The 17,975-nt window shown below is 39.5% G+C and overlaps 1 protein-coding gene across 1 annotated transcript in view; it reads right to left on the bottom strand.

The window, feature by feature from the left end:
• Positions 1 to 17,975, bottom strand: part of Usp24 (ubiquitin specific peptidase 24) — a 126,111-nt gene that overhangs the window by 75,310 nt on the left and 32,826 nt on the right. Inside the window, exons 4-12 of the mRNA XM_021159480.2 lie at positions 14,129 to 14,272; positions 13,406 to 13,528; positions 8,836 to 8,871; positions 7,984 to 8,049; positions 5,026 to 5,091; positions 2,246 to 2,320; positions 1,530 to 1,688; positions 455 to 569; positions 171 to 274 (exon numbers count right to left, since the gene is read on the bottom strand). Of these exons, the coding sequence (XP_021015139.1) occupies positions 171 to 274; positions 455 to 569; positions 1,530 to 1,688; positions 2,246 to 2,320; positions 5,026 to 5,091; positions 7,984 to 8,049; positions 8,836 to 8,871; positions 13,406 to 13,528; positions 14,129 to 14,272 (888 nt within the window). The remainder of the gene's footprint in view (positions 1 to 170; positions 275 to 454; positions 570 to 1,529; positions 1,689 to 2,245; positions 2,321 to 5,025; positions 5,092 to 7,983; positions 8,050 to 8,835; positions 8,872 to 13,405; positions 13,529 to 14,128; positions 14,273 to 17,975) is intronic.

The following is a 17,975-nucleotide window of genomic DNA, read 5'->3' as shown; positions in this document are numbered from 1 at the left end:
AACTAAGTGGACACAGTTAAGAAGAGCACCGGCTTTCACAGACTAGGTATAGCTCACCTAGTACAGACCAGAGGAGGTCCCTCTGGCTTGACAGACTCCTCACCACGCTACCCCCTTTCCTATAGTCCAAACATATCAGAAAAAGGCAAAAATAATTCTGCTCAACTTACTTGTATCTTCCAAATTTTAGTGAGTTCATCTAGTGACAATTTACTGCCCAAGAGTTCAATAATTCCCTTTATTCGATCACAGTATTGTGCTTGGTCTATGTTGCCTAATAGAGGAGACATCAGAGGGGAACCAGATGCAGTGAATAACAAGTCTACTCATACAAAGCAGTAATCATTTCCTAAGATTAACTAAAGACTAATAGAAATAAATAAGATGTTTGCACCTTTTAAAAGTAAAAATAATTTACATGTCAAGTAATTTTTATTTTTTGAAAGCAACTTACCTTCCAGTGCAATTGACAGAACTGAATTTTCAACTAGCCAATCTAGTAATCTGCCCGTATCTATAGCATTCTTCACAGACTTGGATAGAGTGCTGTCTTCTATTAGTTTTGTTACCTAAAATGACAGTATTAGCATGAGGGAATAAATATGCATAATCAAATCTTCTCTTGTATATGTATAGTCATCTTATACACTTATAAAAATCTAATAATTAATCAAAAATATTTCAAAACTAGCTTATTCCTTAAAAGTTAACAACTAATTATGACATCTCCTTAAAAAGAAAATGGAATCATTCTTAGAGCTCTACTTAATCCTTAGGCTACCTGTGGCTGGCTTAGTGACAAGGACCCAACCCAAACGGCAACTCGGACTTGTCCTCCACATCTTCTAACGGGAGGAGGAGCCAGACTATCTCTGGCGATGGGCACGTCAGGTTAAGCCTGTGGACTCTCCATGGTCACAGGACAGATAGCCTGAAATGTGGAAGTAAGACGTAGACAGAGCTGGCACTGGCCTGCTCAAACTGTGCTCATGGTCTGGTTATCCAACCCCTTCATACATGTGAAATATCTCAGTCCCTTTCAATAAAGTCTTCTTTTCACTTAAAATGATCCAGGATGAGCTGATTTGACTTAGAGCCAAAAATCAGAAAACTAAAGGAAAAATAACTGGAATCATGACTGAATTAGGTCATTAGCTTAAACTGCCATCCATTAACCCCAACCACAGTGTTTGAGAGGCTCTAAAATGAAGAAAAGGTACTTTTAGCAGTTTGCTTAGACTCCCACTATTGTTACCGATACTTTATTTTGTCCTAACATTAGCTAGGAGATAAAGTTATATGTGAGATAAAGAGAATGGCCCTTAGTAAATATCTGTCGATGATACTGGAGGAAATCTCACAAAAACAATTTTCAGAGAGAAAAATCTTGAAAATAATACAAATATGACCTTTTGCTAACAGACAATTCACATACAGTACCACTGTTTCTGTCTTTCAGAGTCAAGAGAATGTATTTCCTCCCAGCATCTTTATATTAAAGGCCACATGTGACTCAGGTGCACACTTACTTCCTTGAGGGAATTCATTTTCGCACTGAAGTGTGGTGACTTGAGCATGCGCAGCAGGATGTCCAGGCGAAGGGCATCCACAGTTGTCACCAGAGCCGGTTGGAAGCGCATGCAAAGTAACTTAATGGCAGACAAGAGCTCAGGGATGCTAACCAACCTCTTTCATTTAATAAAAACAGAAAAACAAAGAAATGAACAAACAAAAACTGTAAAAAACATCCTAATACTAATTCTCATGACACAGGTAACACAGGCTAACAGCGGCCGGGAGACAACTCATACTTTCATGGCCCATTAGCTCTCCTAAACAAAAGATATTTGCTGAGGGGCAAAGAAATGACAAAGGATTGTTGGAGAAGGGATTCAAAGCAGGCAAGTCTTCATCGGGGTTAACACTGCACTAAAGAGCTTCCGATACACTCCAAAATACAATATGATTCTAGTCTAGCCTGGCTGTAATACCATCAAAATTAGGTTAGAAAAACTTGGAATTAGGTATCATTCCTGAGAATACCATGTTTGTTCTATTTTCTGAGAAAATAGTATCCTGAGTTGTTTTGAAATTAGCCCTTTAGGGGGAGAGGGCAAGAAACTTTAATTAATTTGACATTAACAGCATATCAAGAGGATCCAGAAAGCATGGCATGGGAATCTGTCAAGACTTGGCTTTGCTATCATGGACTAAGCAGGGCTAGGCTCTGTCTAGGAGTAATTACCTTGTCTTTGAGGTCTTTCTCCTCTACACTCCGCACATCCTGGATTGTGGTAAGGATGACCGGGTCTAGCATAGGCTGTAGACATAAAACACTAGTTATGAAGAACTCCTGAATCTATGCTATAATGGCTACTCCTCACCTGCCATTCACAAAGGAGAGGGTACAGTGAAAGGTCTGAGTTCTAGCTGGCAGTGCCACCACTAACTAGCTGACCATCCCACCTGCCCTTAGCTGATTCTGTGCCTCTATTTCTTCAATGTAACATGAGCAAAGTTCCTCTCACTATATAGTATAAGAGTTATCTGAGGAACAACTCAAGACACATGAATTTCCCTCTTAAAATAGTAAGAGGCATGGCAACCTTCTGTTTGTTTGAGACAGGTCTCACAATGTAGACTTGGCTGGTCTGGAACTAGTCTGGTCGCTAACTTAGTAATCTGCCTGTCTCTGACTCCCAGGCCTGGATGAGTACTTTTATAAGAAAATATTTTATATTTGACTTTTAAAAATGGATACAAGTAAGCACAGACTCTGCAAACCGTGCTGCATACAAACTATTTTATTATGAATGGGATCCACAACATGCTGCTCCAGAGTAAGAAAACAATCACACATTTAACTCTAAACTGTTACGTGACAAACAGTAAAATCGTAACTAGAGGTAAGCCGACCCTTCCAATGAAATAAGCAATTTAAAAAATTAGATAGAAAAATAGCATTTGGTTCTCAGAAGCAAGAATATATGGTGAAAATGTCTTCAGACACTAGTCTAGACACAACTTCTTCCTTCATACAGAAGCCAGCAGTACAGGAAAGGCTGTGGGTGGGCTGTGATTACAAGTGAGTATGGGTCCTCACTGGCACCCTGGGAGACAGGCACTGTTACTGTCAGCACTCTGCAGGAGGGACAACAGCAGCACATGTTTCTAGTCACACTACATAATGGAGACAACGTATGGAAGCTAACAGGTCCATGATGTGTACACTGATAACAAGATGGGTTAGCAGGACTACAGCGGACAGGAGCTGTAGCTTATACTCTCCCAGCTCTCACTCTAAGTGCCCTGCTCATATGTATGTGTGTGTACACACAATCTTCAACTTCTGAAGAACTCAACTAATTAGCATGTAGAGTATTTATGCTAAATTTTCTTACATTGAATACATACATTTAAAAGCTAGCCCTTAGCTTGATTCATTAAGCTAACTGAATTACTAATTATAACTCTAATCCTTAAGAAAACCTCAAATTATTTTGTCTTTTCTGTCTTAGTGCTTTGGTTACTAAGCTACTGATTTGAGCTAGGCTGCAGCTCAGTTGGTAGAATGCTGGCCAAGGAAGCATCAAGTCCGAGGTTTGAGCTCAGCACTGAATAAACTTGGTCTGCTGTCTACACCTGTAATCCTATCTATCACTCAGGAGGTGGAAGCCAGAGGATCTACAGTTCAAGGTTGACCTTGGTTACATTGTAAGTTTGAGACTAGTCTGGACTACATAAGACCCCCCCATCTCAAAAATCAAAGCATAACAAAAAAACCTTATATTGATATACTTAAAAAACTGGTATCATTAGGTGTTTCTAAAGAATTTGACATACAGAATTAAGAAAATATCTAAATTCTCTTTTTTCATATAAAATTTTTACATATTACTTTGATTTCTAAAGAAAACACTTAACATTGAGAAATGGCAGAAACTTTTCACACTTAAAAAAAAAAAAAAAGCAGCCAGGCGTGGTGGCGCACGCCTTTAATCCCAGCACTTGGGAGGCAGAGGCAGATGGATTTCTGAGTTCGAGGCCAGCCTGGTCTACAGAGTGAGTTCCAGGACAGCCAGGGCTACACAGAGAAACCCTGTCTTGAAAAACCAAAAAAAAAAAAAAAAAAAAAAAAAAAAGCATCATTCCAGTTAATCTGTCCCCAACAAAATGATGTACTAGCAAAAAACAATAGTACATACAGAAATAAGGTCCCCAGGGGCTAATATTATGCTTAATGCAATTTCAGTATCTACTGGAGCTTTCAGACTTACTTATAAATTCTGATAGGACTTTTTGTTTGATAACTCACAAACAGAAACAGAGAGCAACAAGAAAGTATAAGGCCTTCAGCATTAAAAACTGAACACCCGAGGGACGAGGGAGATGCTTCTATGAGTAAAGAACAAGCTGTACAATGAGGACCTGAGCTCAGATCCTGAGGGCGAGACTCCCTCACCTTTTTTAAAGGGACAGTGTACACCTGCAACCCCAATGCCAGGAGACAGAAGGACACTGGAGTCCCCTGACTGCCAGAGGCATGGTGGCATCTGCACACGTGCATGCACACAAACAAGCTGAACACTCACAGCTTTGCTACTTATGACTTGATGAAGTCAAGAATGCAAAGAAAGGAAGCCAGATAGGATATTACCCTGAAGAGAGAGAGACTAGGCAGTAAGCATGCCTGGCTGATGGTCAAAGCTGATCTAGGAGAACCCATACTGAAACAGACCTTGAAACAACCCTGTGAAGAGGACAGGGACACATGCCCCTTCTTTACAGAAAAGATAACACTAAGAAATTACATTTGATAAAAATCCATCTTTTAAAATAACAATAACAAATGTTACAGGTCTCATTACTCTTAGAAAACTTATTTTCTGACAACATTTTCAGTAAAAGGACTGCTATCTTGAAAAACAGAAGTTATTCTATACTAAGCGCCATTCTGAACAACTTAATAACAAACAAGCTATTGTTTCTCCTGTCCCGGGCAGGGATACAAGGACTTCATCCTACCTGCACCACGGAGGAGTTGAGGTACTCTGCACACACCCCTAAGGGCTGCACCAGTGCTGACACGGCCTGGGGGGAGACAGTGAAGGGGAGACACATGTGAGGCAGCTCTGCAAGTCCCTTCCCATATAGCTGAGACAAAGGTAAATGGTGACTGGATCAAGTCATGAAGTAATGATGTCTAAATTCCTAGACAGAAAGACGACCCACTGAAAGCACCACAGACAGTTAAATCAGAATGTCAGCAAATCTCCCCTCAAAGACTGAATGAAATGATTCTAAAGTTTATAATGATGAATATTAAAACACTTTCTTTTTAAAAAGATTTATTTATTATTATAAATAAGTACACTGCAGCTATCTTCAGATACACCAGAAGCGGGCATCAGATCTCATTATGGGTGGTTGTGAGCCACCATGTGGTTGCTGGGATTTGAACTCAGAACCTTTGGAAGAGCCTTCAGTGCTCTTACCTGCTGAGCCATTTCGCCAGCCAAACATTTTCTTTTGAAAAGAGAAGAATATTTAAAGAGGAAGTAAAATATCCTCTAGTCAAAAAAAAAAAAAAGTTAAGGCTTATTTGAAGAAATAAAGTTACTGAAATACATAAAAGAAAGCCAAAAAAAAAAAAAAAAAACCCAGAGACATTGTGTCCCTGAATGGGAAATAGCAATTATGAAAATGTCAATTCTCTCTTCACTGACCTACATATTCACTGCTATTCCAAACATGACCTCAGTGGCACTTTTCCCCTGGACATGTTGATTCCATGAAGAAGAGTGAAAGATATCAAACTAAGGAGAGCATTTTAGACACCAACGACAGTGCCAATAGCAGCAGGGCTAGTAATTAGAGATGGCTGCATTCGCCCAGAATCAGAGACTGCGACAGGTGTCCAAGAACGAATCACATCCTCGGGACTCTGAGATAAGACAAAACTAGTGACCACCAGCCATAGTGGAAACAAGAATTATTCAATGAGGATCTTGTATCAAATGGCTATTTATTTGAACAAAAGGTCAGATTATAAAAATTATAAAAGCATAAAAAGAAACGAAATTGTAACCTGAAGTGAGAGAATATTCCCTAAGAGAGTCTGAAAAAAATTTAAGCCATTAAGGAAATTTTGTAATTTCTGATACCACGAACACAAACCGGGCTGGCAAGGTGGCTTAGCAGTAAAGGTCTCTGCTGCCAAACCTGACAATCTGAGCTCAAACGTCAAGACCCATATGGTAGAAAGAGAAAACCATTACCAAGCTATTCTCTGACCTCCATGCATGTACCATACACACTTACATACAGATACACAGATACACAAAAATAGGTTTAGAATGAAAAGAATTCCTAAAAATCAATAATTCACTTGAAATTAATGATTTACTACTTGAAATCTAAAAAGTCAATTTACAGATAAAATGCCAATAGACAGTAACCACATGGAGAAATGCTCTAGTTCCCAGAATAGCAGAGCATTCCGAATTAATTAAGAAAACATAGCTTTTGCCAATTACATTAGAAAATCACAGATTAAAAGATACTTAGCATTATCGGCCATACTGTAAAATGGGTTTGGAGAGCCCAGATGGGTAGTATAGCTTTTTGGAAGGAGATTTAGCAGTCAACTGTAATTTTAGAACGTATAGTCTTTAATCCAGAAATCTTACTCTCTAAGAATTGATCCTTTACAAACACATCTACATGAAGACACATATATAGGGAACATTTTTCTGTAGTAGTAAAAGCTAACAATCTAATGACATTAATGAATATGTGCATCATGGTGCATACAGCCTTTGTACAGATGTCCTTGATATGGTAAGTGAAAAAGTATTACTGTGTACAGTTTGACAGCAACTTGCTTTACAGAAATGGAGAAATGGGAGGAGAGACAGAAGGAGTGGGAGGGTAGCAGAGGTAGGTGCATGCATGGGGTAAACCAGTTTCATTCTTTAGCTCTGGTATCTCTTAACTGGTAAGAGTGTGACTATTTCTCCCAATATTTTTCAAGCTAAAAAATATGACATCAACAGTCTTATTATATGGCCTAAATTGATTCTGGGACACAGCTACCTTCTTAATTGGTCAGAAATCAGGCAGTTATCATGAAACTTTAATTATACTTGTTATGAAAATGAGAACTGAGGAGGTCACTCTCTCCTCAGTGCCTTCTCCCAGATCACTGTTGCCCAAAGAGTTATTCTGGAAAAAGGTCTGACCGAAGGTATGATTTGAAGAAGGTTGTAACGCCACAACACTTAATACCATAGAGAATAAGCCTTCAATCCCATGTGTGCACCTTCTCCAGTGTTCATTCATGTAGGGTAGAAATGAGGGGGAGGGTGTTCTTTGTTGTTTAAATACTAGAAAATTATTGAATGTTTTTACATTCTTGAGAAATGAAGTTAATTTCTAATATTACTCAATACATAAACAGCCAGTTCTTGAGAAACAAATAAACTAGACAAAACTGTCTCCGAAGAGATTTTTCTCTTTTCTTTTTCAAATCACTATTATCTTTTGTGTCATTAAGCCATTTCCAATATATTTAATATAAATGACAATTCAACAGCCTAAGTGGCTCTCCAGGCAGGGAGATGAAGCTTCCCACCTTGTGGCAGCAAACAACCAGGTCATTCTATTACTACTCCATCAGTGTCTCTTCTGCCTTCCTCCAAAGAGGGACCAGGGGAGTTGATCAGTTGTTGTCCCACAGGAACTGCCCAAGTTTCAACACTTAGGGTTGGAATTTCAGCACATTACATCTGCATCGGTCCAATTATGGCAAGTAGCACACCCCAGAGCTGTTACTACAATGTATACCATGCTTGGCTTTTTCTGTAGGTCCTGGGATCAAACTCAGGCACTCTACTCTACTCTACCCAGACGCTTTACCTTTAACATTGACACACCCAAATAAAGTATACTGCACACCAAGTACAGGGAATGGGCTTGACTCACCCCAAGTTCTATATCTTCTGAATGGAGTTTGGCTTGGATTGCTGCAAATCCACCTAATTCTCCAAACTGAAAAGAAAGCAGGCATGAGTTCTTTTTTAAATGCTCCACAGTAATAATTTGAGCACAGAATAAAGCTAACATCTCCCTTTGCCACTGTGCTCTGGGAGACACAGTAATAATTTGAGCACAGAATAAAGCTAACATCTCCCTTTGCCACTGTGCTCTGGGAGACTGATCTTTGAAGACCTGAATGCAACTCTAATGTGAACTGCAAGACGTGTTAAGGTGAACTGTAAAAGATGAGCTAACCCAAACCTGATGTTCAGCTGTATCTCACATACACAGAGAATGAGCTATACAACATTCCTCCTCAGTGAAACACTCTGCTTTGTGGTGGCTTGAATGAGAACTATCCTCCTTAAGTTCATGGATTTGAACATTTGGTCTCCAGCTGGTGGCATTGTCTGGAGAGGCTATGGAACTTTAGGAGGTGCAGCCTTCTAGAAGGTCTATCTGTGGAAGCAGGTTTTGAAGTTTATGGCCTTATCTCACTTCCTGTGTGTGTGTGTGTGTGTGTGTGTGTGTGTGTGTGTGCATTAGATGTAATCAGCCTGCTGCCTGCTTCTGCCTGCTGCTGCCATGCCGTATATACTCTGGCCCTGGATCTGTGAACCAAAATTAACTTTGATTACACTGCTTTTCATCATGGCATTTCATCACAGCAACAGAAAAATAACTAATACTTGAATATTTTCTATAGGTGTCATTTGTTTAAAATACTCAACTACCAGAAGTCACATTGGAAACTGGGAATAGTATATCAAAGCCAAATTAATAAAAGTGTACATATACCTTATTTACCAAGTCCACCACCCATCCATGAGGCTCCTGTGAGAAAATAAATTCAAAAATTAATATGGGACTAGAAAAGCTTCCCCACTGTTAACCTTTGCATTTTTTATTTCCTAAATGGGAGAATCTAAAGAAAAAGCATTAAAATTTGAAACATACTTTGAAAGTCTTTTCCCTGATGTTTCTTAATGTATGCCTTGAACATTACTGTATACTCTTTCTTTCTTTCTTTCTTTCTTTCTTTCTTTCTTTCTTTCTCTCTCTCTCTCTCTCTCTCTCTCTCTTTAAATTTATTTATTTATGTATGAGTGTTCTGTGTATACACATGGTGCACGCCAGAAGAGGGCATCAGATCCCATTACAGATGGTTGTGAGCCACCATGTGGTTGCTGGGATTTGAACTCAGGACCTTCGGAAGAGCATCCAGTACTCTTAACCATGGAGTCATCTCTCCAACCCCTACGGTATATAATTTTTGAAGTATGTAAGTTAAGTCTTTGCCATTATAATATTTTAAGCATATAAATCTAGACCTCCATGGGATTTGTCACATTGGGAGCATTCATGCATTTGGGGGCAGCTGGAATTTGTTGTTTAGGTTCTCCAAGGAAAAGAATAACTCAAGTTAAATTCTCTAAGAAAGTTGTATTTTATTTATTGTGTCTTTCTAAAACAGGACCTCAAGTAGCTCAGGTTGGCCTTGAACTTGTTATACATGTGAGACTGGTGGTATTAAACTCCTTATTCTCCTGCTGCTTTTACTTCCAAGGGCTGGGGGTTACCAAGGTGCACCACCACTCAGGGCTCAATTTTTTATTTTAGAAATTAAAACTTATTCCTTAAAAGGTAACCAAGGAGGAAGTGAGAGATTGGAGTTCAGTTCCAGCCTCATCATCACTACCCTTAGCTAGGTCTTCCCGGCTCTCCCTTCTCTTCCTCCTTCTGCTGTGCACTCGGGGCTCAGGGTTAGGAAGAAAGAGATGGCACACCCACTTCCCCAGAGCTCAGAGTGTAGCAATTAAAAGCTAAAACCACTACATACACAAGCAATTCAAATTATGATTAATCAGTTGTAAAAACAAAAACCAAAGGGTTCTTTAAAGAATAGGAGGTTACTCTATATATGTAGTGGTGCTGGACAAGATGGTAGGCTAAAGGCCAAAGGCTGAAGCACTCAAGCCTATTTGGGCTTCCCCAATAGGTGTGTGTGTGTACAGTAAAGTTAAAGATTTAAATGTTAAATAAAAAACTAAATACAAATAGAAAAGAAAGGAAAGTAAACTATAGATATGGGGAGAATAGTATTACAAATATAACACAAAAAAATCAGAAATAAGGGAAAGATGAAGGAACATGAAGACAGAGACAGTCTAACATGATTCCAATCAAAGTTCCAAAAGAAGACAGACTGAGAGAGAAAGTAATTCACTAAAAGATAATGGCTGAGAAGTGCCAGAACTGATACAAACTATTAGCCATGGTAAGGTGCTTGCTATCTTAACAGCAGGAGAGTGGCCAAGAAAGACGGTTGATACCAACAGCTGGCCTACATACGTAGACATACACAAAGATCTGCAACACACGTGTACAAACTCAAATGAATACATGCACTACATTCCTCATCCCCATTCATGCACACCTCCCCTTCAGTATGTACATGCACACAAGACATTAGCCATTAAACCAAGAAGTCCAATCAATGAATCTGCACATAAGAATTAAAAAGATAAGGGTGAAGGAAGAGGAGTCTAAAAAAGAAGAGAGATGAAAATGCATTTCTCATAAAGAGCCAGGCCAAGAGCTACCTTCTCAATGGGTATAATCAAAGCCAGGAGACACTGCAAAGGACAGATTTACTATTCTGATAAATAACAGCTATTAGTCCAGAATTTAAAAGGCAATGAAAACATTAAGAAACGTGAAATAAAAGGTTCAGGCCATTAAAAAAAAAAAAAAAAAAGTCAGTCAGTACTGGACACTTAACTAAAGCTTATTTTATAAGTGAGCTACCTCTATATAGGGTTTAAAAAGATACAGGGAAAGATTAAGAGATTATGCACTAGAGATAACAAGGTAGTAATTAAAGGTTGAGGCAACCACAGGAAACAAACTGAAGTTTATACGTATTAATCATGGGAGAATAAAGATAATGAAATTCAGGTTTTGTTTAGGTAATAAGTTAAAGGTAGCCACTAAGAATGACAGAGGAGAACCTGCAATCTTTCATGAGGTTTGGCTGTGAAGAAATCCATGCTGGAGCCACAAGGATATAAGGGCAAGAACATTCAGAGATGGGAAACACCAGAGTGTGCTGAAGGAGAATAACCCAGGGTGAGGAAAGACTAAGACACCAAAGGAGGAGCAGGAACCCTAAGGAGCAAATACTTGAGAAGGCAGGACAGGCAGCCAGGGCTCTCCGGGGAGAAGTAATTCCTCTGTGAGAAAAAGAGGAGACGCAAAGAGCGAACCTTTCTGGTCTCAGTTGTAGAAAGCAATGAAGGGAAATAACTGTCTGCTGAGTACTTATTTGCACTAAAGCACTAAGTGTGGCACTTTTACACACTCCTGCCATGTAACACAACAAATGTGTTGTGTTCACAACAAAAAGTGAGGAAAAGATTTTAGTATTTAGGAAAACCATACTGTGTAAGTTCCAATTTCATGACTGCATAAATTCTTCTTGTATCCTGGTACCTGGCCTTGGGGAAGTACTTAGGTAGTTTTAATTTCTCATGCATGAGGAGGTTATAAAATGGAACCTAACTCACAGGACTACTGATTACTGAGGGACTCAACTGTCCACCCTTGGCACTCAGCAGTAGGATAGCACTTGAAGCAGCGCTGCATGAACGATCCCTTCCCACAGTCCACATACAGGATACAATTGCACCAACTCTTTCTTCTCCTGTAACCTTGCCTTTTCTATTTCCTCCACTACACTACTGAGGTGTAGCTTATCCTAGTATATTGTTATACACTGTCTAAGCTTGCTGAAAGCTGACTCAGGGAACTAGGAGCCTCTCCCTTGTCTCCTCCTCCCAAGCTCCCTATCCTAGCGCAGGCTCATCCCTTCACTCTGTAAAAGGGACAATGGAAAGCAGCAAGCAAATAAGGATATTAAAAACATGTCCATGAGAATACCTGGGAAGTAAGTTACTTCCAAGCCAAGTTACGACTGCTTATCCTACCATATAAAAATGTCTGCAGTGGGGAAGAGGTGAAAAGCTCACCCACGCAGAGCCTGCTCTACCCCACCTGGGACTCTCAAACAGGAACCCAAGCGTGGCTGTTTCCTGGTTTCCTCAGTCTGCTTCTGTAAATGGCTGATGCACGGTTTCTCCTTTTTCTTGGAAGCCTCTCCTGAAGAACCCTCTAATCTGCCCAGGACACATTCCATTGGAAACTGCAGCTGGCTGCCTCAGTGGAGACTTCCCCAGTTGGATTTCCACAAGCTCTTGTTTGATGTTACCTTTCATTTGCTCTCAGGTGGGCTACTCCAGTCATCACTGCTACATGTTGTAAAGGCCCAATTTGATGATGCTTTGCTATCTGTTGCTTCCTATGTATTATTTTATTTTATGCTATATAATTTAAAAACTGGGGCTGGAGAGATGACAGTGGCTGCTCTTTCAGAGGTCTTGAGTTCAGTTCCCAGCAACCACATGGTGGTTCATGACATCTATAAGGGGATCTGATGCCCCCTTCTGGTGTGCAGGCATACATGCAGCAGAACACTCATACATAAAATAAACAAACAACAAATAAAAACATCTAAAAAAATGAAGTACAAAAAACCCCTCCAGTCATTCAAAACTGGAAAGATATCAAAGACAGTTTTTTATACTGTACAGAATAATCATGAATCAAGAACAAGAACCATGTAATATTACACTTTTTGATAAAAGCAAGGAATACTGGTATTATTTCCCAAACCTAGAATAATGTCAGATAAACATCAAGTGGTCAAATCAAATGTTAAGGTGATGGACACCGTTCCTAACAACTCAAACTGACTCATTTCAACTGTTTCTTAAAATCCAGCGTACGAATGAGAGTACATTTAGGTCACCCCCTTCTTGTGGGTATAATGCTACTGCCAAGTAGCAGAGCTCCCACTATCAGGACACTGGATCTGGAAATGTAGGCACGAAAGTCTCAATGCTTGTGTGTTTGCAAGGAAATTCTAGCTAGCACTGATTTCATTCTGGGTTTTTGGGTAGAACTAATCTTTCAAGTAATTTCAAATGGTCTACTCTCTCAAAAACCTCTAGGAAACTGGGACACTAATTAAACTGTGGCTCTGATAATCCAGTATGTAGGGCAGTGAAGCAATTTTTTTTTTACCAAATATAATTTCAGATAAAAAGATTTTATAACATTACTTAATAGCTACAGAAAAAAAATAATTCTTAAGAATTTTCATAAAATTTAGGACTTTCTATTAACCAGATGCAGCATTTCCTTTACTTCCAAGTGATTTTAACTCTTCTAGGTAAATGATCAGTCTTGAAGCAAAGACAACTTTTTTCAACATATTTATGGATCAAAAAGGTGAAAGGGTGGCACTTACCTTTTGGAAAGTAGATGCAGGTGAAATAGCAAACACATTTCCCTCTCCAAACACCTCTGCCCAGTTCCTCTGAGACACTTTCATTCTGTTTTTAAAGTGGTATTCATTATCAGGATTGAAAGCCTATATTCAAAGAGAACAGAGAAACATCACCTACTTTTAAAGCAACATATTAGCATAAGAAAAGAAGGTAAAAATCCAGCCTTTGGTCTCTCCACTCGCCGAGTTGTTGCAGCACACTGGCCAAGCTCAGGTCTCGGCTAAGTGAAGGAGCCAAGGACTGGCATGATGTTCCTCTGCCCTGCGAGTGTCCACGCTATGGGAGATGGAGCCCGCAGCCTGAGAGGTCTAACTTCAGGGAAGGCAATGCCAGTATCCCTGAGTGGCATCTTTCCACCAGTATAGTCAAATGACAGCAGTGGAGACAATGAAGCTGAGGAGAAAGGCAAGAACTGGAGAAAAGGCGGAACTCTCTGTAAATATATTTAAGAAGGGAATAAGAGAGTTACCAGGGAAAGTTACTGAAAATCTATTAAGACTAGAGAAGCATTTCTTCCAAACATGATGGTTGCTCTGATTTTAAACTAAAGGCAAGGATTCTAACAGCTAAGTTGGTATTTCTCATGACAAAATATTCATGTCATTAGTTATAAGTAGAAAAGCATATTATCTTCAATTAAATTGAAACCAAGAGAGTAGCGCCTCAATTTCAAGATACCATACCATTGTAAGCACACCTAGAAGACCAATGGGAATTGGATCCTGTTTCATCCTCTCTGCAACCAATTCTATTAGTAGCATCAACATGTTGTAGATTCCTTCATGAATTTCAGTACCCCACTTGTGAACAGCACTTGATGTCAGGAGCTGCAAAAACAAAAGGGAATTTAGAGTATAACTTGGAAAACTACAAGAAACCTACAGTTTACCAAACAGATCTTCAATAGTCAAATACCCTTTTAGATGCAGACGGCTTTAAGACTAGTAACTGTAATTCAGTTTCTTCATGTAGCTCAAATTCTGAACTTTAATGTCATTATAGCAAAGCAGTTTGTTTAAAAACAATTTTTTTTCAGGGTCTCTCTAGGTAGTACTGGCTGCCCTAGAACTCATTATGAAGACCAGGCTAGCCTCAAAGTCACAGGGCTCGGCCTGCCTTTGCTCCCTGAGTATTGGAACTAAAGACAAGAAAACCCATGCCTGTCATTAAAACAATTTTTAATTTGTTCTTCATTATTATTTCAGGAAACCAAGTAATATACAGCAAATAGAAACTTGACAACTATTATGGAAACTACTGGTTCCTAACTGATGTGGCCTTCAATAAAGTTCTCAAGTTCTCGGAGACACTGTTCTTATTATTCTACACAATAAAAGTATCGCTACTGTGGCATAACTACTGCTCATCTTATTCAGATGTTACAAAGATCAAAAAATATAACAAACAAGGACATTTTACAAATGGTAAGGTATTAATATATGTCACCAAGATAACATTAATTAGTAGCTCTGGAATCTAAGAATAGGAGGATGTGTTTCAAGTGTGTGTGTGTGTATGTATGTGTGTGTGTGTATGTGTGTGTGTGTGTGTGTGTGTGTATATATACATACATATATATATTCATATCTTAAAAGGACTGCATCTTCTCATCTTTTCACTAATAAGAACTTTCAATATGAACAAATTTTATAAATACTATCACTAACTTACAGTACTTAATTTCCATTTGGTTATGTACAAAATAAAAGTTAACTTTTTAAATGGTAAAGCAAATCTAAAACAGCTCAAAATAATAAAATATTGCAATCTATTTACTGTAAAATAAATATCAAATGTAAAGCAATGGCCTATCATATTAGATTCATTAAAACAGAAGTTGGAGGCTTCAGCTCTTCAGTCCTTAGGACATCTAATTCAAGACCAGCTGGCAGTCAGTGAGGGCACAAAGCGTCAGACGGAAATCTCTAGGATGCTTCCATAGGGTTTTGTTTAGATGGATGGTGTTCTCTTTTTTATTGCTGTTGGTTTGAGGTTTTTGGTGCTTGTTTTTAGAGACTGGGTCTCAGTTCAGGCTAGCCTCCAACTCCCAATTCAACACCTTAGCTTCCCAACGCTGGAACTACAGTTGTGTGCCACCAAGCTAGGGAGCTAGGGAGCTAGGTTCCATGTTTCTGGAAGATTTCCCTTTATAGGGAAAATACTCGGCACTAAAAACTTACTTTGCCCACCCTGAGAACCGAAGAAAAGCAGCCTGGACAAACCCAGATCTCAATAGCTGTAGAAAGGAACAGCAGTTCTACATTTTCTTTACAGGGTTTCTCTGTGTAGTCCTGGCTGACCTGGAACTCTCTCTGTAGATCAGGCTGGCCTTGAACTCAGAGATCTGCCCACCTTTGTTTGCCTCCCAAGTGCTGGGACTGAAGACGTGTATCACCAGTTCTACATTTTTAAAACTTTGATCAGTTCCACTGTTAGCTCAAATGAGAAAAACTCCAAAAACTACATTTATATAAACTGGCAAAGTACGATTTTTGAGGCAACAGTGACTGTATACTGCTCCTACACCTACAAATTATACATTAAATGAAGCATTGATTATGAAGCTTCATGTGATCTCAGCAATAAAACGCACCAGTCTGCTCTTATCTCATTAGTTCACTTTCACTTTGAGCAGCTAGTTCTACCTTCCAGAAGAGACGGCGGAGTCAGGCAGGCAGCACCTTGCATAGATGGGCGTGAGGTTTAAACATAAGCATGCATTGGAGCTGACTTGGATTGCCTCTGCTACAGAATAAACAAGTCAGCTGGAAGGTAAACAACAACAGTAAAAACAAAGCCCCTTTCCTGACCTTCTCCATGCTTTCAGGACCGACGTCTAGAAAAGCTGGAGGTGGAAGGAGGAGCCTTACACTAGGAAGCAATCATAGAAAGCAGTACCAAACAGACTAAATCCTGTCCAGCTTGCAGAGGCCATGCCTAAAGGCACACCCAAGTCTGCTGCTCTGACTTCATCAAAGACAGCAAGCCCAATTATGAGGGTAGAAAGTCTTCTTCATAGTTCTAAACCCTGAGGAACTTTAACTTTTGGCAATTCATAAAATTCAGAGTATCTGTGCTCACAGTTTCAGAGAAAAGCAAGCAATCAGCCCCTGACTGCAGTTATCAGCTAAGGGGATAAGATGAAACAGTTCTCTCAAGCAGCTCTATTCCAAGTTAAGAGTATTCTACACCAAACATGAAACTCACTACAGAACTTTCTGGATCTGAAGCTTCTCAACCTAAGGGCTAAATTTCATGCTTAGAGATTTGTTTAATGTTTTATTTATGTGCACATGTATGTCTGTGTATTCGTATGCACAGATGTGTGTGGGTATGGGTGCCAAAAGAGGATGTCTTGTCCCCTGGAGCTAGAGTTACAAGTGTCTGCTTGACACGGGTGCTAGGAACCAGACTCTGGTCCTCTTCATGAGCAGCCAGTGTAACCAACAGCTGAGCAAACTCTTGGTCCCTACAGACTGTTTTGTAAACTAGTAAGTTGTTTCCCATGACTAATAAACATACATTTCCTTCTCTGTAAACCAATGTTCATACTATGACACACAGTATAAGCTATAGGACATCTGCTATTTTTAAAGTTATTATATATTAAGAGCACTTTCTATTTAACATTATAAATTGGTGAACAAATTCATCTAAAGGACAGACCTTGATTCTAAATAATTTTTACCCAAATGACAACTTAAGGAGACTTATCCCCTTTTTTCAAAGATTAAATAATTTTGTTTCTCAAATTAATTTTGTTATTGCTTAGGCCTTGAATCAAGGAATATTATACCAAAGCACAAACAAGAATAACCATTTACAAATAAATCACGTAGGTCTAGTGACTTAATTTGCATATGGAACAAAAATGAATGCAAAACCTCTAAGAACAAGACTGTGGGACACTCATTCCAGCTAAGTGCACTGAGCACTTGGCTTTCCACTATGTCTGTGACATAGCCCTTTCTCTCATAGGAAAAGCCTCAGGTCCTGAAAAGGGACTCAGGCTGAGTCAGACTGCCTTTAGAAAGCCTAGTCTGTGGTCTCCTAGCTGAAGACGATGGCTGTCTCAGAGACGTAACCAGATTGAGGAGCAAGCCTATTACGATGGCTTTGACAAGACATGTCCTCATCCACGGCATTTCTCTCAGGAAGAACAAACTTTTAATAGTTTATAATGTTTCCACCTTACAAAACAGTAACATAATAATCCCTGAGCCTTAGGTGTTTGTGTTGTAGATATGTCAGTTGGAACTGGGCTCCATAACTCTGCATTTTGATTGGTCTTCTGTTGTGGTCTTCACTTGATGCAAAGAGACATTTCCATGATGAGGGGTGAAAACGTACAGACTAAGCAAGTTGTAGTTGTACATTTAGGATTATCTACCTACCCACCCACCTACCTACCTACCCACCTACCTACCCACCTACCTACCCACCCACCTACCCACCTACCTACCCACCTACCTACCCACCCACCTACCCACCTACCTACCTACCCACCTACCTACCCACCCACCTACCCAC

The sequence above is a fragment of the Mus caroli genome, chromosome 4 (genome assembly GCF_900094665.2).
Source record: "Mus caroli chromosome 4, CAROLI_EIJ_v1.1, whole genome shotgun sequence".
NCBI classification, from domain to species: Eukaryota; Metazoa; Chordata; class Mammalia; order Rodentia; family Muridae; genus Mus; species Mus caroli.
Note: the sequence above shows the minus strand (reverse complement) of the source record. Positions and strands in the feature narration are given on the sequence as shown.